Source organism: Taeniopygia guttata, chromosome 2 (assembly GCF_048771995.1).
Source record: "Taeniopygia guttata chromosome 2, bTaeGut7.mat, whole genome shotgun sequence".
Taxonomy (NCBI): Eukaryota; Metazoa; Chordata; class Aves; order Passeriformes; family Estrildidae; genus Taeniopygia; species Taeniopygia guttata.
This window is the reverse complement of record NC_133026.1, coordinates 13807086-13832425: the sequence shown is the minus strand read 5'-3', so window position 1 is coordinate 13832425 and position 25340 is coordinate 13807086. Positions and strand designations below refer to the sequence as shown.

General features: G+C 37.6%; 1 protein-coding gene across 20 annotated transcripts in view; it reads right to left on the bottom strand.

The window, feature by feature from the left end:
- The window catches only part of PARD3 (par-3 family cell polarity regulator), a 442797-nt gene that overhangs the window by 247344 nt on the left and 170113 nt on the right, over positions 1 to 25340 (bottom strand). For 14 of the 20 annotated variants that reach the window (XM_030264342.4, XM_030264359.4, XM_072925341.1 and 11 more), the window contains 2 exons: positions 19732 to 19910; positions 4940 to 5071 (listed from right to left, as the gene is read on the bottom strand). In XM_030264342.4, coding sequence (XP_030120202.3) covers positions 4940 to 5071; positions 19732 to 19910 — 311 coding nt within the window. The remainder of the gene's footprint in view (positions 1 to 4939; positions 5072 to 19731; positions 19911 to 25340) is intronic. The other 6 variants (XM_032746619.3, XM_030264353.4, XM_030264354.4 and 3 more) reach the window with 1 other exon arrangement.

Sequence of the window (25340 nt, the reverse complement as noted above, 5' to 3'; positions counted from 1 at the left end):
CATGTGAGGAGTATGAGATAAAAACTTCCACCCTTGAGCCTTTCAGGACACGAAACAGAATTCACAGACTGCAGTTACTTCCACTGCAGTTACAGTCACTTTAAAAGATAAAACCTAGGGAAAAAAAGCCAAAGTATACCTGTCAAACAAGGAGAAGCACAAAAGAGGTACACTAGTGGAAACAAAAATATATACATTAGCCATAACACTATGAAACATTTAGAAATAAACAAAATAAAAGAGCTACACTGCTGCCTTCTTTCTTAAACCATGAAATAGAAACACGTTTTTCATTGTTACACAAAAATTTGACAAATCCACATTAAATTAGTGGTTTAAATTCACCAACCTATCTCTGAAGCTTTGATTATTTCTTTTCAACTGACAGTGCTGAAACGCATTAATTTATAGTATCCAAATGTTTGAAGAGAGCATATTCAATCATATTAAAAGCAGGCCTTATTTTTCTGAAAATACAAGCTGAAGGCAGGTACTCTACAGCTGGAGATACAAGACCCATATGCTACTGCCACGTCGGATCCTGCTGCAACAGGAACCAGAGAAACTGAACCAGATTACTATGGACAGATGTCATGAACAAAAATAACTTAGGGAAGTGTTCCACACAGCACATTTCTGCTCAAGAAGACAGCTGTAGTAGCCAGCTTCTCTTGCCATTTCAGAATGCAATTGGGTTGCTCTAGTCTGGCTTTTGCTGGATACCAGAAAGCTACATGGCACTTAGGAATCAGACAAGTTCTTCAATAATAACTATGAAATTTTACTCCATCTCCTACTTTGTTTCCATGCACCGATAAATACAGATATACACCAAATAAATGAATGTATAAAAATATAGATACCTGAATGTATATAGAATTACGTATAGTTTTAACTATATTAAACTGTAATTACAGTTTCAGCTCCACTGAACTTGTTGTATTTGCAAATCTGATCAACTGCTTCATACCTAAATGAGGCTTTTTTATGATTTCCTCTCCTGCTGTCCTTGCACCCATTCCCAGTGAGCTGAGCAAGGGATATACTGTCCCATTTCATGGGGTCTTGTTTGCTGTCAGTTCCAATATTTGACTAATAAAACAAAAATGACCATGTGGGAGAAAGTTTCTGTGTACCTAAACTTAAGGAACTGGTGAAAACTTTTAACTCTTTCACGCATTCCCTTTCATGTCTCCCTGGTATGAAACAGCATGAGGCCAGATTTGATCAGGGCCCAAGCAAGTCTTGAGGTGAACTGAAGGAAGAAAGAGTTCTCAAATAAAAGTGACATTACCATATATATGAATAAATTTCAGAGAAAATAAGGTTTTTTCAACTATTCTTTAAAGTTTGGTTGCTGTGGGGAAAAGGAAGGTGTTGTGGAGGTCAAGGCAAAGAACAAAAACCATCTTTTTCTTTTTTAAGATTATTCCAGAGTGAAATTAAAGATTGCACTTTTTTTTTCCCTAGTACTTGACAATCAGTAAAAAATAATTAATTGAGTGAAAGAGTAAAAACTACAATCACAGAATCACAGAATGGTTTGGGTTGGAAGGGACCTTAAAGATCACTTATAGCTCCAATCCCTCTGCCATGGACAGGGACAACTTTCACTAGACCAGGCTGCTCAGAGTCCCATCCAACATGACCTTGATGTTATACAATTTCTTAGAGCAACCAGTTTCAGAGCCTCACTGCCCTCCTAATGAAACGTTTCCCTTTTGTATCTAATCTAAACCTATTCTGTCAGTTTAAAGCCATACCCCCTTGTCCTATCACTACATGACCTTGTAAAAAGTCCCTTAAAAATCCTTACCTTTCTAAAAGTATTCTGAAACTGAATTTGCATTTTTGACTCCATAGTGGTGAAATTATTTTTGGGTATAGAGTTTCACATTACTTATGTCATGGACTTGAGAAATACCAGAGGTTACTGAGAAACAAATGGGTCATTTATCCTGTGAACAACCAGAGGGCTCTGGAACTAACTGGGAACAATTGTTAGGCAGATACAGCTAACCAGCACATACAACCAGAACACCTTAAAGGACTTGTAAACCAGACAGTCTTTTCCATTTATTTGATGTATCACTCTAATTTACTAGAGCCCAAGTAAAACCCAACAGATACGAGCAAAAGTAATTAGTGCCAGAAATTTTAACAGGCTTCATACATTCCTCCATTTCTAGGTGCTAAAACCCAGACAAGTTTACAGAACTATTTCTCAAACACCTACTTGAACATACCTAATTCTATGCCCTTATTAATCCCTGCTACAGGGGTTTATAATGGTTTCCCAGAAACAATGTCTCTTGTTTCATCTTCAGAATGATCTGTGATGCTGTAGCACTACAATTTGCTCCCTAGTGCTTTTATAGGAAATGAGGTGTTGTCCACACAAAAATAATTGTACTTCTTTGGCACATCACACTTTCAAAATGTAATGCCAGAGAATATTCATTTATGCTAGAAGGTCACAAAGATCACCCTGGAATTATTTCTTGCCTTATAGTCAAGAGAAAGAGATGAGGCCAGCTTTGAGAGAAATAATTTGAGCCCAGACAGAAGAGCCTTCATCCAACAAAAAGTCTCTGAAGTCTGAAAGATTAACTCAGTGTTTTCCACTACGTTGTCTGAAGAGCCATAAAGGCACATTAGATCAGGACTTTTAATACCCCTGGTATCTGTAATGGGTTCTGCCCTACAGGTTTCTTGGCACTGTTGCTGCCTCACCCTTGGTGCCAGACCTGCTGTCTGCTACTCCTTATGCACGTCCTGGTGGGTGCACAGAGCACTCCAGCCCCTCACAGCTCTGCCACGCACACAGGAACACAACTGGAAGTTGCTAAATAAATTGATTATGCCAGATTGCAACCTTTTTGCTTGAGCTTCCATTTCTCAGAAGTGAAGGTTTAACCAGTGGGAAACAACATCCCACAGCAGATACTGAAGAAGATATTAAAAACACCAAATAGTGTGGCAGAGTATCTCTGTCTGCAGCTACTCCATCCCCTGCCAGGCCCTTCCCTTCTTCCCTATAGTGCATCCCACTCTCCCAACAGACTTTCTTCTCCTGTAGTTATCCTGTTAAACAGGTTTCAGTTTAACTAATTATCTTGCTGATATGAAACAGCAAGAGGATCTTGATCTTCCAGGTACATGCAGAATCATTAACATATTCAAAGAATAAACCATCTCTCTTAAAAAACAGCATTACAAACAAACAAAAAGCAGAGAACTTGCTCTAAAGAAACATCATATTTACAATTTCAAACTGCAAGTAGTTAACTCTGGTAACAAATATGCTTCCATTCTACCATTACTGGCAAATTATTCGCCTAATTGGTGAACAAATTGAACTAGTTAAGCTGTTCAGAGACTAAAATCAACACAAAGCTTAATATGAAATATCATATATTAAAATTTCATGTACCCAACATTTTACAAGATGATTACTATTAAGATTTATAATCCAACTTCTTTTGCTGAGACAACAGTTTCATTAACTGCCATAGTGTAAATCTAATGATGCATGGAAATATGCCTCGACAACATCAAACAAGCAGAACTGACACAGGAGGTGCCTTCAAATCTGGGCACTGACATTCCCTTTCAACACAGGCTGACACAGAGACAGCAGCTCACTTCATCCAACCTAACACTATATCTTCTTGGAGGAAAACAGCAATGGAAAGAACACTGGCATTAAATGTGCAGAGGAAAGAATCGAAAGACCAAAGACAGAATTTTTCTCACAGAACATATACTTAATTTGCAGATAATTACGAGGCATAAAAATAGTTAATAACTCACATTTGGGAGGAGGCTGATGGTTTTTTTTTTAATACCCTGTGATATTACTTAAGATCCTTTTAAACTAAGAATGGGCTTGAATAAAGAATGTTTGGAGTATGCTATGATTCGGCAATGCCAAACTTCAACTATCCATAAGGGATTTGTGGGTGAAGATCAGTCCCAGGACACCAGGGATTGGATTATAAACCTTCCCTTCCATTCACACAGTACAGTGTAGCAAAGCCTGGGCTCTGACAAATAGCAAATTTCATTTTGAAGCTCTTCTGTATAAAGCAAGATTTGGTTTTAAGTCCTATTGCTGTAAAATAGAAAATTTGTACATTTTCGTTCAATGCAGAAATTTAGTATTTTCATGGCACATTGCATAAAGAAAAAAAATGAGGCAATAAGGCTACATATGCACTACCCTACATATGAGCTTGCTGCTGTACTTCCAATTTCCATATTAAAGATGCATTTTCTGTATACATCTGAAGATACTTCTTTGAAAATTTCAGGCATATATAAAGACATTAAATGACTGCTAGGTAATTTGAATTTCAGACCTTGAAACCTCTGTAACTACCAGCTTATTAATAAATTAAGAATTAAATAAATAAAATTAAAACAACTGCAAATTGGAACTGCTAAATGTCTCAAAAAAGCCTAAGATAAAAAGCAATTTAAATAGACACTAAATAAACATAATATTGTCTTAAAAATTATAATTAATATGTTTTATGGTATTAAAAATAACAAGCATTTAAAAGTGCAGTGCCAAAACTGATCCACATTTGGTTACCATGTAGTATTATCGTTGGATTTCAATGGCAGTGTTTATCAAAACAATACTAATTAAAATAACCCTGTTGTTATCAGTTGTGAAGAACAGCAGCACTCCATATACTATAGGAATATGTTTATGAACTCAAAAATGAAATGATTTTCAGATGTCTATTTTAGTTTAAATGCAGGTTTTTTTGAAGCAGAAGGAATCCCATACAAATGTAGTCAGCATACTGCTGGTGCTTCTATCATGATTAAAGAGCCTATATCAGGTAAGAATACACTTCTTTTTAATAGCTTGGAGTAGCATAAAGATTAGATTAATTAAGTAATATATATATATACACATATATATTACCTGTTCTTGCCTCTCCAGCCACTTGTCCACCATGGGATGACTGGCACTTAACGATGAACGAGCATTGTCTCTCTGAAACTGGTTAGACCAGCTACTAGTATCTCGTGGTAGGCTTCTGTAGTTTTCATCTTTCTAGTTTAAAAGAAACAAAAAAGTGTCTTATAAAAAACAACCAGTCCTTGCACATTAACAATGCAGCTGGTTATGAAACGAACACAAAAAGAAGACTGGACCCAAGGACAGCGCGATTGCTCAGCCGCTCAAGGGCAAGAGCTCCCGTTCCTTAATGCCAGGGACACCCAAATAAAGCCTTGGTGGAGTTGCAGATCTTCCACCCATCCATGCTTCCCTTCCTCTTTTTCCAACCTCAAACCTCTAGTGCACAGATTCCCAAGCACATACTCAGCAAGGCTGACAGCACTGACAGCAAATGTACCAAATGAGCCCATTCCTTGACAACTATGGCCACTATATAATTTTCCCAAGTCTCTGTATGTAATCCATTTTACAATCAAAGCAGTCTCACTGCTCCAGGTACTGTCTTTAAAACCAGAATAGCATGCTGTAGAGTTCAAAACCTGAATTTACTATTTCACATAATAATGTTTTGCCTGGTTTGCCTGAAGGTACAAATATAGTCACATTTGTAGAACAGCAGCAGATGGAGATTGTGCTGACAGAGATACAATGATCCTACTGAGACTGATAATTTTTCTCTTTTTTTTAATTGATGAATTTGTCTGCACATCTTTACTACAAGCTGTACAAATTCTTCAGCTTCTAAAGGTTATTAGTCCTTACCCAGTCTGATCACTAAAAGCCAACAAAAGCACAGAGGCCGATTCTTAATGATGGGAGTTACCTTTAGCCTAAAGTCAGTGTTACCAATCACTTACATAGCTTAGTTCCTTCCAACTGAAATAATACATGGAGCTAAAATTCTGCATAGCTTTTAAAAAGAGAATTATAAATATACTATATATATGTATACTTTCTTCAGAAGCAGAGTATTTTTTCCAGTCAATGTTTGTCCATCTTCATGCCAAATCAGATAATTTAGAGTATCTATTTTTAAAACAGGATTATAGTCCTACATATTTTCCAATATTACCACTTTTAAGAATCTCAAAGACCTCTAAAATAATAAACAAACACCAGTGCACTTTTGCAACTACAAGTTATTATTTTCTTTATTTATAGCACACAGCAGATTTTTGACCCCCTCTTAAATCAATACTTCATTCCATCAGCATGAGTATTTCCTTTCCCTGTTTGCCATACTGATATTTCTTTGGCCTGGAACAATACTAGTCCAATATTTTAGATGCAGCATCAATTCTCTTACAATTGTCCTTCACAACTTTATTTCTTGTAAATATATGACAGGTTTGCTAAGAAATTCAGGTCTTGGTAGAACTGTGAAATAGAGCAGTTTTTAAAAGCTTCCTGTGCAAGACCAATCCTTTCCCAGCCATATCAAACCTAAGCTTTCTAAATTGATGAAAACTTCTTTTCTTGAAAGATGTTGTAGTATAAAATAAAGTCTTCCATTTCAAAACATTGAAGCTTCAATTCATCCAATGCAAGACAACTTTATAAAAATATGCTTGCACAGGTAACCAGCCTAAAAAAATACCAATATTAATTACTCTACTCTGCCACAAATGAGCAAAAGCTTTGTGTCATTCAGCAACTGAAAAGAATCCAGTATTCCAGTGCTGCTTAACCATACAGCAAACTAGAAACCTGCTCAGTGTATTGCCTAGAAAGGGGAAGTCAGCTTTGTAGAGCAAATGTCATAAAAGCCAGGGAATGGTGTATACAAACTGATTTTTTTCTGTTACTTCTCTTATTCAATTCTTCTCTTCAGGTGATAGGGGTGGCACAGTTCCTATAAGCCAAAACAACAATTCCTCTTGTTCAAAGTGGTGGGCAGGTATAACAACAAAATCAGAATCTGACAAAGAAATAACAAAAAATCATTTTATGCACAAAACCACCCATACAGTTGGTGTGTGCATTATTTTGACCCAACAATAACCTCCTATCTGACAGACCATCACCTAGTCTGAAGGAACAGAAATTTCTTCCTATAAAACAAGATGTTTTCTGTATTTTTGTACTTTATAGAAAATTCCAATTTTTATTGATTCCAGCTTACAATGTTCCATAGAAACTTTCTAAAAAAGACATTTTTATTTATAAAACACAAAGACCTCTCTGCACACAGCATCCATTATGTCTGCACAGGAGTGTTTAGCAAGAGCAAGAGAGAAGGAAAGATGTTCATCTAGGGATGTGTTGTTCTTCAATTATTTAATCACCAGGTCTCAAAATCACAATGAACAGCAACATTGCACAAAGTTTATATTGGAAATTTGTGCTGTAAAATGTCTCAAATATCACAGCACTCAATGTAAGTGAAATTACCTAAGCTAAGAGAGTTAAATTAGGCCTCTGTCTTGTGTATCTATACTAATGTCAAGAATTTTGCCAAGAGTTTACACCTAATATTATCTGTGCCGACAGAAGAATGCATTCACCCCACCTACCAAAATATTTCTGCTTGTAGCCCACTTCTGTAGAAGATTGCCTTTCTCCAGCTAAGACTTAAATCAGCTCATTTTACACAGAAGACATCCAAGTCACTCAGCAATTTTTTGTGACAGCAGAAAACAAAGCTGGAATGGTAGAGAGATGTGGTTTCTGTAACTCTTTGTTTCTCAGCACTTTCACCTCTCACCTTTCTTCAAAGGCTCAAAATAGTGCCATTATCAGATTGGAATAAAATACCAGTGCTGCAATCACACACACATTCATGTTGATGTTAGCCAAATAGTGAAATAAGAGAAGATCCACCAGCCACAGACAAGCCCTTCACTCCTTTCTCTGTCACTGCTTTCTGGCAAACAGCTGTCCCTGCACCCCAGGAGTGACAGCACTGGGACAAGCACCAAGCTAGAGGAGGAGCAGAGGGATCAGCACTCAGCACTGCCCCACACCATCCTTCTCACAGATATCTACACCACACAGCCTTAAAGTTCTGGCTACCTGTAACCCCATATTTGCAGGGGTTTCCATTACTGCCAGAGCTAATTCAAAGATAGCTGTGCTAACAAACTACAGAGGTACATGTGAAAAACACTGCTGCAGCTTAGACATTGGGATTTACTGAGCCAGCTGTGATGCTGCTATTTAAAACAATATAAATATATATTGTTTGGGGATTTTTTTGTGTAAAATATTCAATTGCTAATCCAGAAAGCTGTACTTGTCTTCAGCATGATCTAGCTTCAGCACACATGCTCCCAACATCCAGCTGAAAAAGGTGCATGTCACTTTTAGCTACTATACCATAAAGCAGAAGATTTCATGGTACAGAAGCCATCAGGGTCACCCAGGGAATTCCCATTTCTTCTGGAAATGCAGCTGTAAGCCATCCTGGGACCAGGGTTGATATGCATCATCAGTTACAATTAAATGCCCTAATTTTTTAAAAATAAGGTTCTTTCCTGAACATCTCTGGGGACTACGGGCCATGCCAGCTTTATCATGTTTTAAATGGAAATTGATCAATAAAATACTAAAACTGCCAAGTCATAATACCACCACTACACTTAACTGCAGCATTTTGGAGTAATTTTAATGAGGACACATAATCTAACACTTTAAGATTTAGTTCAGCATGGGGTCTCTGTGGGGTTTTGCTGGAGGATGGGTGAAAGGGGACAGGAAAAATGCAGCAATTCTGCTATACTGTTAATTTCAGATGATTTGCAATACGTAACAACAGTCTCATCAAAGACTCTTGTAGACAAAATTATGCATTAGAATGGTCTGTGTACTTCAATTACTAGCTGTCATTGCACAAACTCATGATTTTAACTTGCAGTTGTACCTCTGCAAACTCCCAGCATCACACCCAAACCAGAACCTTCTCCACCCAGTGTGGTGACAGTTCCACATCTGTTAAATCATTTGCTACTTTCCAAATAGTGAAAAAATTGGGTTTTCTCTTTGTTTCACCTCCTGAATGGCTAAAGTGTGGCACATTTTGGTTGCTTATTTGAAGCAAAACTCCACTAGACAGTATCACCACAGGAGTAAAATACACTGAAGACCTCTTCAAAGTAATTCTCTGAAAGACAATTCAAAAAAGCAAACCAAGTTTTCACTTAAAATATTTCTACAGCAAATAGCCCATGTGTCCTTTAGGACAGTCACTAAGAGAGATCATTCTTTTTCACTGATCATTTTTTGATATCCAGTCTTTTTCCTTGTATGCTATGCACTTTGGAAAAGGCTGCTTGTTCATGTGGCTCTAGTTCTTTGTGATGGCCTCAGACTGAGACAGGATTTGTGATGAGAGATGAAGAAAAATACTTTGTTTAGTCTTTCAAGGTTGTAATCCCTCCTAAAAGACTCTGGGCAAATTCATGTCTATAAGGGCAATTATTGTTGAATCACTATACAGGTTATAAAGGTTGTTCTTTCTTTTAATGCTCTACTATGACCATGTTAGACCCTGAACAATTTGTTGTCTCTCTCAGACAGGATGCTAAAAGCTGTAATTAATTACCAAAACATTCACACAGTTTATATAAGTAACTGTGTCTGATGAAAACATCTGTTTATAAATGAAATAATATACACACAGATCTATTTTCCATGCTGTCTGATGGTCTAGCAAATAGATTCCTGTAGTTTTTCATTTGGATGAGGTTTTGCGGCTGCTTTTTAACTGGATTTTAGAGAAATATGGGATAAGACCAAACACATCCCCATATCTAAAAAAAAAAAAGAACAAAGAAGGCAGCACAAGTAATGTCTATTTTACATGAAAAATACATTACGTATATAAAATTGATTAACTCAAAAGATGCATTGCATGAACAGAAAGTCCATTTTTAAAAAATCCCTACTTACACAGATGTCAGATTTGGAACTGTTCTCTCTATTAACACAGCATCTTGTAACAACAATTTCTCCCAAATGTCAGTAATTTACCTCCAAACTAATTGTACCACCTCCTATAACAATCCATGTATCTTAGGAAACTGACACTACTGCTTGGGTGAGCTTCCTTTTATTCCCAGTAGGTTCAGTTTTCCAAGGTTTTCCTGATGTATACTGAAGAACATGACCCCAGAAGCTGCAATAATGCAGATACAGCCCAGCCATTTAGGTAGAGAAGAAGGAATCAGTTACAGTCATCCAATATCAGAAACCTTTGACCTGAGACCACTCTCCAAGGAGCGATGTAAAAGAGGACTCCCACATTAAAGAATTACCACAACTTCATCCCTTCTATCAGCTCTGACCCAGAACATGGGTCCTTTCCAACTGGTAAAAACTGATTTGTAAAAGATACAAATATAATAAAGAACTTGTATGCCCTGTCTATGGTGAAAATAGATGAGAAGAATGACCACTCCATATTTATTTGGATATTTTCAGAAAGACCTGTCTCAGAAATGACCCTCTATATAGCTCCATGAAAGGAATTAATGTATTATGCTTCTAGAAGAGCTCATCAGATGTCAACAAGGACAAAAGCAATTGAAAAGCAGTGTTCTGCTTATGTTCTATCACCTTACTTGCAGAAATTTCCAAAGTTGTGGTACTCCAATTTATATATTCCATGGTACCCTTTGGCTGATAAGCAAGGCCTGACCTTAAAAAAAATCAGTAACTATAGGCCATGATAATCCGACAGTTCGCTGTGCAAGTGGTATTATATGTAAACATTCAGTGTCAAAGATTATGGGCTAAAATAAGAGTAAATTAAAAAACATGATACTGCCCATCCAAAACATTCTGTTGATCTCTGTTATTTACAACACAAAAATGAACAATATCATGACCTCTTCATGTTCACATGCAAAGCCAGAAGTTTCCAGACAGTGTGCACTGTTATTTCTCAGATGGAGGGACAGGAAAAAAGCTGCTTCTTCCTTTCACTCTTCACTTACTAATCTCCTAATAAAACCCCACAAGGGATAATGCAAAACAACTCAAATAACATATAGCAATTTATATTCAGTAATTATAATTCAGAAACTGTAACTGTAAAGACATGGCTTTCCATGGTTCCATTTTAGAGAAAAATAAATGAACCGGTTAAGTTAAAGTGTCATGAAGCTACAGTTTTGATTCCTCTACACATTATACTTAGAAAACCATTTCCCCTTCTATTTTTCATTCAAGTAATATTATCTTTTCCTGTGCCACTTTAAAGGCATCTAAAGAGTTTTTTATGTATTTCCAACTAGACATAAATCTATATGGGTATTCGTTTAAATGCACTAATATAATTATGCACATTTTCACCAGTCCTGCCATTTTCAGCAGATATTTGCTTTTGTATCCAAATTTGTATGTTTTATGCCAATTTGGATTTAGAGAAAATATAATTTGTAAAGTTGTTTGTTTATGTTAAGTGTTGATATGATGCATTTGATTCCTTGGGAGAGCCAAGAAATTAAGGAAGGAAAAAAATGCTGCTAATTAATTAATTTCAAAGCAGACTCTGAAAATAGGATTTAACTAATAGAATGGCAATATTAAATATATTTGAGAAGCTAAGAAAAAAGGAAATAAGGGGATATAGGAAACTTCATGACGATGTTATATTTAGATAATGAAATATAGAATATTGTATAAACCACCAGCAGCAGCCTTTTAAATGTCGAGTAGATGCTTTTAGTTGGCCATACCACTGAAACACTGCAAGTGGCTGTCTGTATGTTTAGAAACTTGCATCTGATGTTCTGAAATGAAGAAAGGAAGCTGGGACATGACGTAGCCAGTCTGTCTTCTCCAGCTAATGGAACTGGTTTTCCCCTTTTTCATTACACTGGGCAGCATGGAGAAGAGCAGGTTTTTAAGGTCAGAAGCACCAAGGCAATGTTCCAAACCCACGGTACCTTCGCACACACCCAACCAGTCACACCTCCCTGGTGGCACCCACACACCCCTGCCTCCTCCATATGGAATGATATGGACCAGCAACTCCACTGGGCTCCCAGAAAAGCATCCATCATCTCATCCAACTTGTCCATTCACTTCAGACCTCGGCCAGAACTCCTCCCACGGTCTGTGGAGAAAGGCCCAGAGAGGAACCAGGCCAGGGGCTTGTAGCAGTGTTTCTCTTTTATCTGAGTTTACAGCAGCACACACACCTCGGCTCCTTGCAGTCCCACTGCTCTTCCTCACACTGAACAGCTTCCCTTCTTTCTTCACTTATTGTTTTAGCTTTTGTCCACGTTTCATTTACTTCACATGCTCAGCAGGCAATGCTCTTTAGCTGGACATCTGTACACAAGAGCTGAAGAGCTCATTTATAAAGAGACAATAAAACTGGATGGTAGCACACAGTGATCATCTCATCAGGCTGGGAAAAAAACCAGGCTAAGTGACAGCCTCAGAATCAGCCATAACAGAAGTAACTGCAAAAGGTTACTAGGAATTCCTGTATTTACTGGAGCTGATTTTCCCCACTAACTAAAGCCTAACATTTCCTCCCCAGCCTTACTACTCTTTTGCACTAATTAGTTCAATATATGAATGAATTTTATTCTAATACTGCTTGGTTGTCTTGTCTTTATTCATTGCTAGATGAGATAAGTGAATTTAAAAATGCAACAAATTCAGCAAAGTGTAATGAAATATTCGCTGTTTAAAACTTGTAGGTTCATGTCTGAACACTGTTGGGTAGCACAGCCTGCAACCTTCTTTTTCTTGCTAGCTACACATTCAGCCAAAATCCAAATGTGCTTTGCACCAATACAGAAACTTAATAATCAGAAAGCAATTCATATTTTAATCTGCAAAAGCTCTTGAATGACAAGTGTATATGGTTGCATGGTTGTAGGTTACAACTAAATAGATGAAAGCAGGTCAAAACACAGATCTAGCTATTACCAAGAAAAATATATGTGCTTCTAATCTTTGGAAATAAAAAAATCCACTAAACCTGAATATCTAACTGTTGGGGTTTTTTTTAAACTTACTCAATCTTTTATCAACCTACTCTTTGAGGACCAGTCTTTCAACCTCAAACCAAGGGAGAGCTGCAAAAACATAAAAAATTAAAATGAATAGAGACAAACAAACATGGGAATTTACAAAGTACTTGAGAGCTTTCTGTTTTCAGTATAGCTTTCAGTGCCTCTCAGAGAGGTGCTGTACACTGCATTTACTGAAGTGGAAAGACAAACAACCTGTGCACACTCCACCACTCCTTTATCATGAGTAAGAGACTCGCTCACCCTGACCCTCCTTGGCACTCCCAGCTCGTGATGCAGCACCGAGTCCCGCAGCCATGGAGCAGACATTGCTCACCCAGACACTGCTCACCCATCACTCGGAGTGAGACATGGGATAGCACAGCACTGGGCACAAGTACACACTCCTCCTACATTGCTGATGCAAAACAAAGGCAATGTGTTTAACAGACTTGCTCAGCCTGAGAACAGAAGCAGAAAAAAATCACCAGATCTCAAACCTTCCACAGATATCTTTAGAGGGGCAGAGAGGAGATGTGACAGATGGGCATCCACAAATGGATGACTTGGAGCAAAAGGAGGCAAAACAACAAAGGAGATGGAGAAAATTACACCTTCACTTTGGATTTATTAATTTCGCTGTTGGCTTTTTCCCTGCTTAACATGTGGTCATGACTGACTTTTGAATGCCAACAGCTGAATCCTGCCCAGGTGCACAGCCCTCAGCTAATGGAAAAGCATAGCATCAAATGATGCACACTGGCTGTTACCTCTGTGCACTAGGCAAGGATTTTTTCACTTTGTGTCTATTGGTGATGATAAGAAATATTCTATTTGTTTTCACATTTAGAAAGTCAGGAATTTTGAGCTCTTTCATAGAGTTTGCATTAAAATATCACCAGCTACTGTACTGAAGACAGACAATTCTTCATAGAATTCAAGAAAGCACCTGAGGCAGAGGGCACATGAAGAAAAACAAATTATTCCATGAAAACATAAGAAAACAACTTTCTTATTCTGAGAATGATCGAATATTGGAAGAGGTTGCCCAGAAAGGTGGTGCAGGCTCCATCCTTGGAGATGTGTATTTTCAAAACCTGGTTGGACCCAGACCTGAGTAACCTGCCCTAGCTGCCCCTGCTTTGACCAGGCAGGCTGACCTCAACAATCTCCAGAGAGAGCCTGTCCAACCTCAGCTGAACTGTGCTGCTGTGAAAGTCATGAATTTTATACACTACCCAGGACAAAAACAACACATACTATTTTGATGTCATACTGCACTCTCTTTGGGTACAATTCCTCTAAACTGCTTAATCACCAAGCAACATGTTACTATCACAAAGGAAGAAAACTGATGCATATAACTTCTGTTTTCTTGACTTTCCATTAATATCTCTTCTGTAACAATTTACATATTAAAACACTTTATTTCATCACCTGTTGACAGCCCATGCTCATTCTCCCTTCCTCTCAGTCTGTGCAAAACCATATCTGAAATTAAAAAACTCATGACCAACTCATTGAAAAGGAAAAAAACCTGCTCAAATACACCAGGATGAAGAAGTAGTCACAGCTACTGAATCTCTCAGAACTTCTGTTTAAAACATTGCATTTTTAGGTTAAAAGCAGAAAGCTGTATCCATCATGTGGGGGCTTAAAGCCTCTTATGACAGAGATGCCAGACTCTTTGCAGATATCCTGAACTGCTCCTTAGCAGATTAATCTGTATTACAACACATTACCAACACTGCTCACCAGATACACAGTACCTCCCTTCTGAAGGAGCCAAAACCAGACACTAGGCTCCCAAAAAAAATCAGCAACACTTTGGTCTCAGGCTCCCAGAATGATGCCCAGTCTTTTAGTCCACAACCTTCCTCAGTTAATTTAATAGATTTATCTCTGCCATTTAGGCTTCCTGGCTACAAAATTATGCCAATATACAGTTTTAATACAGGGCTCTTCAATTCTCTGAATTATACTTAAATGCTATTGAAATACCATGTCTTTCGTGACAGTGACAAAACACTTGTCACCAAGCTGTGTTTAAAAGGACTTCAAGGTAAATGAAACTAATTTTTGCTTTAAATTTGATTTTGAAACTGAAATACCATTGTTGTTGAAGCTTTTCAAAATATGCATACATGCTTTTCTCCTATCTAAACACATTCCATTGGAGAAATAATTTTTCATTCCATTTACAAACCCTAAAACCCGTCAATCTGAAAATTTGTACTCATCAGTCTCAACCCACAGGAACAGCAAAACTACCTGCATTAGGACATGTGGGAGACACAAACTGTTTTGCAGGTAAGGTCATTGATGCTAGATGAGACTTAGAGCACTCACATGAAATTTCAAATTATTTCTCTGTGGTTTGTAGAGCCCAAAAAAAATTATGTTTCCAAGTAAGAAGAAAGCATATCCTAGAAAAAATTATTATTCCTATAAGGCACAGTGATATTCCACCTCAAAATACATATATGGACAAATATATTAAACAACAAATAAGCAAAAAATGTGGCTGTTGACTAAACAGCAAAGATAAAAAGCAAAGGAAAAAAGCAATTACAAAATGATGTGCCAAGTACACTGAGTTACGGGCTTGCTGTTGCTGATCCACCCCACAGAGTACATTGTGTGCCATTTGCTTTGCTGCAGGTGGGTGAACCCAACAGCCAGAGGCACTGAAGCCCATGCACAAACATTTTTCTCCCTCTTGAGCTCTCCTTTTTAACCTACATTTTCAATTCTTTCTGCTGTAACCATGTTGTTATCTCTGACAGGGCAACATATGAATCAAAATCAGAAAAGTCACAGTGGGAAGTTTGTCATGAGCCTGTTATCCACAGTGTATCCGTGCATTAAGCAAGGCAGGTTAACTAGATAAGCCTTCAGTCTTTCAGAGTAGCAGATCAAGGCAGGTAACTAATTTATAATGATAAGCTGTTCCTCACTACAAATGGAATTGTAAATTTAAAAAAGCCACACTGAAAATATATGGGATAATTAATTCAAAGTCATTATAAGATGCAACTGGTTGTTGCATTTACACTCTTCCAATACTGTAACACAATATCTATGGGGAAAGCAACATGATTTTCATTAATGCAGCTCACATCTATTAAGGACAGCTAGTTGAGCCAATACGCTTTGGTATTGAATTATTAAGAATGTGATTCAAATCAACAATTATTCATAAAACAACAATATCAAAAAATATGTCACTGAAGTGGCAAAAATCACATATGATATGCTTCAGCTGTGTACAATCTGTTCACCTGTACAGTTCAATACAATTCAAACAAAATTACACCTTGCAAACCAGGTATTACTCCACACCTCTGAGAAGAGATTTCTATTTAGAGATTTCTTCTTTTTGCATTAGAATGGCTCAAGAAAGCAAGAGCCAGGATTAAGTCAAGCTATGAGTCATTAGGTAGTACAAACATGTCTCTCTTACACACACAAAAGCATCTGAAAATGGTTTTAACATTCAATTAAAAAAAAAATAAATCCCAAGAAGCACATTTACCAACTATAGGAGATCAGGAGCCAATTTTGTGACAATTTCACAGATGGGAAGACCTATTCATTTGGTTGAAACCATGCATGGGACTAGGTCAGAAATTACCTAGCTAAGTACAGTTAACAGCACTACAATAACTTGCAAATAATCAATAATTCCACAAATACATGAGTACCTTGGAACAAAGACCACCTCGTTACCAGTTGCTCTTACAGGTGAAAAACATAGAAAGCAGAAATTATGTGAGATTCCAATTCTAAGGATACAGAATAATGTATTATTTATCCTGATAATAAAAAGAGATTTCTTTACAAGAGATAATTTGAAAATTGGATGAGAATGCACGCTCAGTTTTAGGGCATGGATTTCATATCACAACATCCTACTTATTGTAACAGAAATGCATCTCAAGTTCAACACACATCCAAATCTTTGCAAGACCAACTCAGGCTCCTCCAAAGCATACTCTTGTCTCTGGTCATCCTCTTCTTAGGGACGGACACAGGAGATCCTGGTGTCACATTCCATTTATCCCAGTAGCTACAGGCAGCACTATAGTTACAACAGTAGGATCCTTCAACCAGCCCATATTTTCACTCTTCCCCAGCAGCCTTTTCCCTTTTTGTTTGCCCAGAACTACTGGCATATGTCCTGGCTCCTCACAGCCTTCTGTGCACGGCAGCACTCTCACCCCTTCATTTCATCTCAGCTTGGGCATCTGCCCGTTTTCCTGCCATTCCAAATTCTTCATACCCAAAATGAAACAAACACCAATAAGATGTCCTCTCTCGCTTGTCCCTGAGAAATAAATCCCTTCTGCCAGACACATGCAGCTTCCCCTGTGCTAATTCCTCCAAAAATTGGACAGGGTTTCTACCTGTCAATTATTTCTCTTTAGAGGTGACGGGCTGAAAGTAATGTCACTTCTTGGAGTCAGTAGGTGGATGAAGCTTTTGGCAACCCTCCCAGAAACCCTTTTCATGTTTCTGCAAGATACTGCTGGGGCAAAGTTGCTAATCTACAACTGTGCTGCAAATCTCAGCCCAAGAACATATGTTCTTGTGCTGTCAAGAAAGAGAACTGCAGTGAAAACATTACATAGTGCCAACCACTCACAAAAGATATATGGGTGCTCAAGCCCAATGCGCTGAGCAGAAAATTAAGACTGTTCTCATTGCTTTTCTCAAAATGTCTGTGTCATATATAATCAATGAAACAGTCTGGAACAAAGCACAGCCATCTCTTTGTTCGCCGAGTAGCTGAAGAAAACAACCTGACATAAGAAAAGTACCAAGGACTTGTTATAGCTCAAATAACACAAATACATTTGTAAAAATTCATTGTTAGTACTTTGGTAAGAGATTGGTGACAGGGAGTTCAAAAATGCCACCATTTAGAATAATAATTCAAATGAAATTGTTGCTAATACTGTGAAAGGAAATGAGAATTTTTAATGCCCATTCCTAAGAAAAAAAGTATTGGCTACAAAATCGTGACTCGCATGAAGAAATTAAGACATTGAAAACAGAAAAAATATTAGTCTAGCATAAATCAACTCAGGATTAATTCATAATATACAACACATAAGCAATTATTTTATTCCACGTGTTTACTGTAACTCACCTATTAAAAATAGTGATCTGCTCTATTCAAATGATCAATATACAGAATGCTCAAAAATGATAAAAGAATTTATCAGCATCTATTGTACTAACTAATTTAACTTCATTTCTTTCTAATCTTCTTGGTTTAATGTTCTTTGGTGCTTTGCTTCCCATCCCTACATGAGATCATATGCATTCCTTTCCAGTTTGGTCACTGTGCTCCAATAGACATGAAATATTTTCATAAAAATCAAGAGTAAGTACATGCTGAACAACTAATGATGAGACTAGTGTGAAAGATTAGCTACTGTTCAATTCTCTCCAATTTCTGCTAACTTCAGACACTCAAAGAAATCTGATTATGCTGTGTATAGCCCTTCATATCTATGCTTGTGGAGTAACAAAGTGTCATCTCATTATCATTTCACAAAAATTAACTGAAAATGTTAATACTTCAAATGGATTAGATTATCATTTTTCTTCTCTGAACCAGAGTAGTATAAAACACATATTTACAAAAGGGCACACACTTCTGTGCCACACCAGTACAAGTGACAGAAAACATACTATTTTCTGCCTGAAATCCTGATCAATCCTGATCAGAAACATAACGATAATACCAAGTTAAACTGACACCTCTGCATGAACAGGGACCTCAATGCCTATGAGCACTGAGCTTTCATAGATTCTTTTGAAATTACCAATGGCCCACTGAAAATAGTTTGGTTCATTAGCAGTGTATAAAGGCTTCTTTATTTGGGGTGTGTGAATCCCTACTGCTGTGACTTAGTTTGCATTTATACTACATACAGTTAACAGGAATGAGGGGAAAAAATAAAAGCTATAATAAGCTGCATATTTTCCAAGAGGACTTTGTCCTGTGTAGTCAGAATGGCAACCAAAAGTGCAACATTCTTTTAAAATTACTCATTTCTATTAGAAAATACACATTTTTTTTCCTTTTGAGTTTTTCCTTTTGAGTTTCTGCAAGTTACCATCACAATTATGGGCAATGTGGGATCTGTAGAAAGGGACATGATTCTTCCAATTTTTCTTAATATTGCACTGAGAAGAGTGGTTGTTGCTGACTTCTTTAGCAAATAATGCAATTCGTGTAGAGATACTGAAATCATATTGAAAAAATGAAGAAAAAATACACCACATTTCACTGGTTTATTTTTAAAACTCTTATCAAGGAGAGAAATCATTTGCAATTTGTGTTTTGTATTACTTCACTAGAGCCTCAGAAAGTACAAATTAGCAATGCTGTGTTAGCAAGAGAAACCAGACCAGCTGTGGGCATGCAGATTATTCACTGACCTTCTAATCAGTAAAAATTATTACAGACATGGCCTACCAGCATTAAGAAAAAGTCGAAAAATAAAAACTTTGCAGAATAGTGAGTAATCATAGATTCAACTACAGCTAAGGACAAAAAAAATCAAGTTTTTAGAGTCCTTACTGTGGTTATAACCCAGAGTCTGGCAAGGGCAGGACACGTGTGACTCAAACACTTCACTGCTGCTGATGAGGTTTGGTGGACAATGTCAGAAAACACAAGTTTAAACCAGGAGCAGATGAGAGAAACAGAAAACAAATCAAGATTCATGCACATTTGTCATTTATTTACTAAAGTGGGAGAGAGAAATATACCTTTCTTTCATGAGTGCTGGGCATGCCAGGGGTGTTCTGCTTGAGGAATCCCGCTGTTGTGGACCACCTGGTAGGGTTTTTCCGAGAAGGCTCTTCAGAAGGAAAATTTGTGTCACTCACGGAGGTTGAGAGGCCAATCAGTGCAGGGTCACTACTACGTCGGACATGGAGAGGCATATCTGAAGAATAAAACAGACAGTAAATAAACATTGACTAGATTTAAAGTGTTTCTGACAAAGGAAAAATATTTTTTCAAGCTCTGGAAGGGTGGCTGTGACCAAATGTGGTTTCACAGAATAAGGAGTTATTGACCTCAGCATAGCTGCTCAAGGACAAGGTCTGTTCCCTCAAAACCACAGCCTTGCTGCTTGGCTGCACAAGGAGAAAATGAAGGCAAAACAACCCCTTTGAACCAAGCACAGCTCAGTGGCTTTCCAAGAACAAAGTTAGCTGTTGGGTGTCATGCAAAATAAAAAGATGCAACATGAACTTGAACAACCAGGAGGTTAAGGTGACATGCAGGTATTTTAAAGAGCAAGCAGGCAAAGCCTGGTGGCAAGGCAAGGTAAGGGGTGGACTTGGACGATGTGTCCCCCACCCTACTGCCAGGACTGCAGGCCAGCCAAGGCAGCCTCCTGACCTTCTAAAATATACCCTGCATTTCCCCCTCAAAACTTATGGAAGAGACTGTTTTCTACTCTGCATTCTTCCTTTGCCTCTTCCTGACAGCTCAAACAAGATCTGTGCTGATTAACCCTGATTCCCTCAGCCTTCCAGCTGGCATGACTGACAGGAGAAAAATATTTCATTAGTAAAAAATGATGCAGCAGGAAGGTAGACTGATTGGAAAGAGATTTGGTTTTCTTAATATATGTAGAGGTCACATCCATTCTGGAAACTTTAATGGCACATTAAAGTTAGTTTCTTTTGAAATACAACTTAATTTTTTCCAATTTCATTTATTATCCTACAGCAAATACCCACACATCTATCCTCTCCTTGACCAAACAGAAGTTTCACTGCCTGAATTTGTGACCTCTTAGTACTCTCCCACTCAGCATGAGAACAGAGAGGCTGTGATTTATCAGTTTTATTTCTCTTTATTGCAGCACTGAGAACTCTGAATGCAAAGTGCAAAGGAAAGAGGTGAAAGCAATGGCACCTAAGCATTTGAGTCAGTGGGAAAGGCACAATGGGCAACAACTGAGAATAAAAACCAAGACTAGGTTTTGATGCTTCGATGAAACAGTTCCCTAGGAAACTGAGGGTGCATGTTTGGCAATACTAACATGAAAACACAGTGACAGGAGTTGTTTGTTAAATGACTTGTCTCAATCTCGACAATAGCTTCATTTTAATGTTACATTTAATAATATTAAAGAATCCTATTTTGCAGGGCATTGTGAATACACTGAAAAATACACTAGGTCTTGCCACACAATGAAAACATGTGAGTTTTTTTAATCCACAAGGACCCCTGCTGCTGAGATACAAACAAGTGTTACATGACCAAATCTATGTTATGTCCATTCTGGTAAACAAGAATAACAAAGAATTAATGTTTTTTTCCCCACAACTGCTGTACTATTTCCCTTTGCTTTCATTTTTTTATTTTTAATTTTCATAACAAAAGGTAATTTTCAGCAAACAAAACACTTTCTTTTCTAAATATATATACACTTATTTATAGATATAAACGTAAGTGCATAAAGGAACTAGAATTAAGTAAAGGAATATTTCATGAAAGATTACTAATTATGAAGGAAAGCATTAATGGGCAGAGTTAAGTCTACTAAGAATTTGATTTCTCAGTATATACTCATAGACTAATAGAGGGTGTTTCTTTGATTGCCTTGCCTTGTTTTCAACTACTTCAGCTCTCATGAAGCAGCTGAAGGCACAGCATCTCCTTTCCCCTGGATGACAAACCCACAAACAGTGCCCTGTCAAACCACAGGAGATCTCTGAGCAGAGCTGGCTCAGCTGCAGCCCCAGCCAGTGTCCCCGCACACAGGATGAAGTGACCCCTTCCCAGCGGTGCCCGTGCTGCTGGTGCAGCCCCCAGAACCCTTTCTCCTTTATTAGATCAGCCTGAGCCAAAGGGGGCTCTGCAGTATGGAGTACCACTTAAGAAAAATACCAATCTATATTTGTTCCAAGCTGCAGCCCGTGCACATTACCATGTTTGCCTTCACTACCCACCCCACAACAGAGAATTACAATTTTCAAACATGAGTTCACTTGCTCCTTATGCTTGTACGTCTATATATAAGTGTGGTGATAGCAAAATGTTCTTGTATTTTTACACTTCTTCTTCAAATTGCTTGACAAAACAAAAGTTCACTTGGGTGAACTTCTGTAAGAAGAGAAGCCAAACTGCCAACAAAGAAAGGAAATCAAGCCAGCATTTCTGGAGAGGAGCAAGCCATTATTGATGCCTTAGCTTTTTCTTTGTAGTGAAAACCTGACAATTTGCACAATGGTGATCTCACAGACTCTTCAAAAATGCAGGTAGTCAATTATAAAATGGAATTCCCAAATATTAATATGCTCTAGAGAGAACATTAACATGAGAAGCTTCTCTACAAAATCTACTCACAGATGAGCCACCTTTAGAATGACTAGTTTAATTTCAATAAGTTTAGCTATTAAGATATTTTCAGATGTTTACTGAACATTTCATCAAATTTTTTTTAAAAGGGTATTCAGTAAATATGAAGATACAAATGATCTCTTCTAGTCTATTCTTATGGAGATGGTTCCATATGTAAGAAGTAATTTGTTTTACAAAGCAAACTTTGCAATAAAGTGAATTATAGAAGACAAAAAAATTGTGTGTGTTGCATCTATGTATTTCCCAAGTTAACAAGACATTTAAACACATGGCATTATTTTTTTTATTACTGGAAGGGGACAGGCACACAGAGCTGGCTCTAACACATTCTGCTTGGCAATGGTCAATGGGTCTTAATCTAAGAACTAAATCTTGTTCACACTATGTTAACCACAAGCCAGAAACATCTCCTGCATTCTCTTCAGTTCTCTTCACTCTCCATTAAAACAGTAACATAAAAGAATATATTGAATAGATTTTTTTAACCAATATATTGTTGATTACAATCCTCTAGTTTACAGAATTTGACTAGAATTTATAGATTTGAAGAGGATATACTTTGAAATATTAAAAGGAAAATCAAAGGAAAGGAACTTAATAATTAAACCACAAGATAAAGTACGCATGGGACCGATGCAATGTCACCGATTCCAGGATGATGGCTGATACTGTTTGAAGTCTGTGGTTTCTTTGAAGAGTGGATAAAACAGCAATGAACTCTAATCACAAGGCTTCAAATTCTCTGTGGCACTAATGCACTGTAAATATTGATTTGCTTCTGCAGCTAAGGTGCCTTTTAAATAAGCACTTGAAATGGTAAATCTAATAATGAATTACAGGAAGTTTTAAAAGTCTAAGGAATAAAGAAAAATTAAATTAAAAATCCTGAAAGTTACCCTCCTAACACAGCTCTTGAGTCACATTCAAGGACTTGAAGTATTCAACCAAGAGTCAACTTCAGAAAGAATTATGTTGACAGAGAATCCCATTAAGTTATGTATATAGCCAGAATTCTGCTACAAGATGGTTATTTGTAGGATAGATCCAAGCTGTATAACAAAATGCTCACATTCATAATCATGAAAATCTGACTGGAAGTCTCATTTTATTAAAAGCAACAGCAGTTTCACTATAAATTATAAAAACAGCCAATACACATTTTATAACCTTCTTTAAATGTAAAGAACACAGAGTTGTACCTTCCCTTCCTGCCAGCAATTCCATTTTTATTTTAAAAGGGTCATCACCTTCTCTGATTTTTAAATATGCTCATGAGCAAAAGTATTTGAGGATCTGGCAAATTTCATCCATAAAGCTGAGTATGCTGCCCTGCATGCAGGCACTCAGCACAATGGATGGTGGTCCCCCAGTGCAGAGCTAATATATACCTTCCCATCCCAATTTCCTCTTGGATGTCAGCTTGGAGGGCATGACTAAAAAATACATAGTTATATTTATATAGCATGGCCAAGATAATTTTACTCTGAGAAGGTTTTGGCTCCCCAGTGCGACTGCAGTTTGTGCAATTTGGTGTGCAGTGGATTTAAGGCACAGAAATGAAAAAATGGTCTCAGAGTCATTTCTGGCCATCTCACACAGACCATCAGGCTCATGACAGATGAGGAGAGTGGAAGAGGATTTTTTTTTTCCTCTCCACACTCTGAGACATCTCTGGGAAAATGATAAATCAGTGAAACCAAAAAACTCTGTGGGAAAGAGTAGCTTTTAACGAAAAAGCTGCTCAGGTTAGACAGAGATGCTGAAAGTGATCCCATAGATATGTATGTACATCAGGGCGCACTGTATGCACAAGACACACACAGATCCTACGTCAGCATCAAAAAAACAGTCTGGAAATGGGAGACAGAAATTGAACAGCCTTGCTGTCTCTACCACCCATCCAGCTCATCATTCTGCTCAAATCCTCATCTGGAGCCCAAGAGAAAGGATGAATCAGGGTCATCCTGGGGCTGAGGAAAGCAGGACTGCTTCTTTCAGCTTGAAGTACTTGGAATTACAAGCTAAGGCTTTGTTTATATTTAATTGAAATACCTCTTTAAAATATTTAGATTAGCCTTGAGTTTCACACTCCAGCACAGCTCCTGGAGTTCTGGTTCCAATTTCAGTAGGTTCAGTTCATCTCCTTGTTCCACTCAGTTGGACACAGCGAAAGCCAAACACCCCCTATGACATTCAAAAGCTCAAATCCCCATATCAGTTCAACTTTCATATTTGCAAACCTCTAAAGACAAGGTGATGGTAATTTCCAAAGACCACAGAGGCTGTTGTAGACTTGACTATGGATAGAAGAAAAATAGTTGGGAGGCAAAAACCAGCTGATTGTGAACTTATCTACAAACTACATTAAATCCTAGCAGCAGCTAACATAAGCCAGGACTTCTCTACAAGATTAACAAAACAGTGCAAATCAAATGTAGATATCTTGAATTAGAAATGAAAGAGGAAAAAAATAAAAAAAAAAAACCTTAAGCCATTCCAAGAGGTAAAGAACCACTGCTGGGAAAACAGCACCATCTGTCCTGCAGAAGAAAACAGGCACACGCTAGGGAGATGGCAGCTGGGAGGGATACAAAACAGAGGCAGTGCAAAGCTACCACCAATTGTAGGTCTTTTCAGAAACATACTTTTGAACGTCACAGCAAAGGAGGAGGATATACATATTTATTTATACACACACCACCAACTTTTCCAAATGGCCCAGAGCAGTATTTTTCTTTCTCCCGGAATCACTAAAAAAAAAAATTCAGCATTTCAGAATGTTGAAATCCCAGAATTTGTTTATTTGTATCATTCTCCCCATCTAGCCTCCTGTCACTACTTACTCCCGTCTTCCCTTAGAAAAACTCTTTTTTCATATGTCACAGACCTCTCAAATCTCTCCTAAACACTGCTACAAAGCACATGACCTTTGCCTCTTTGAAGTCACTATTGCTGTTCATTTTTGTAAATATTATTCCAGTCTTAACTTGTTCAG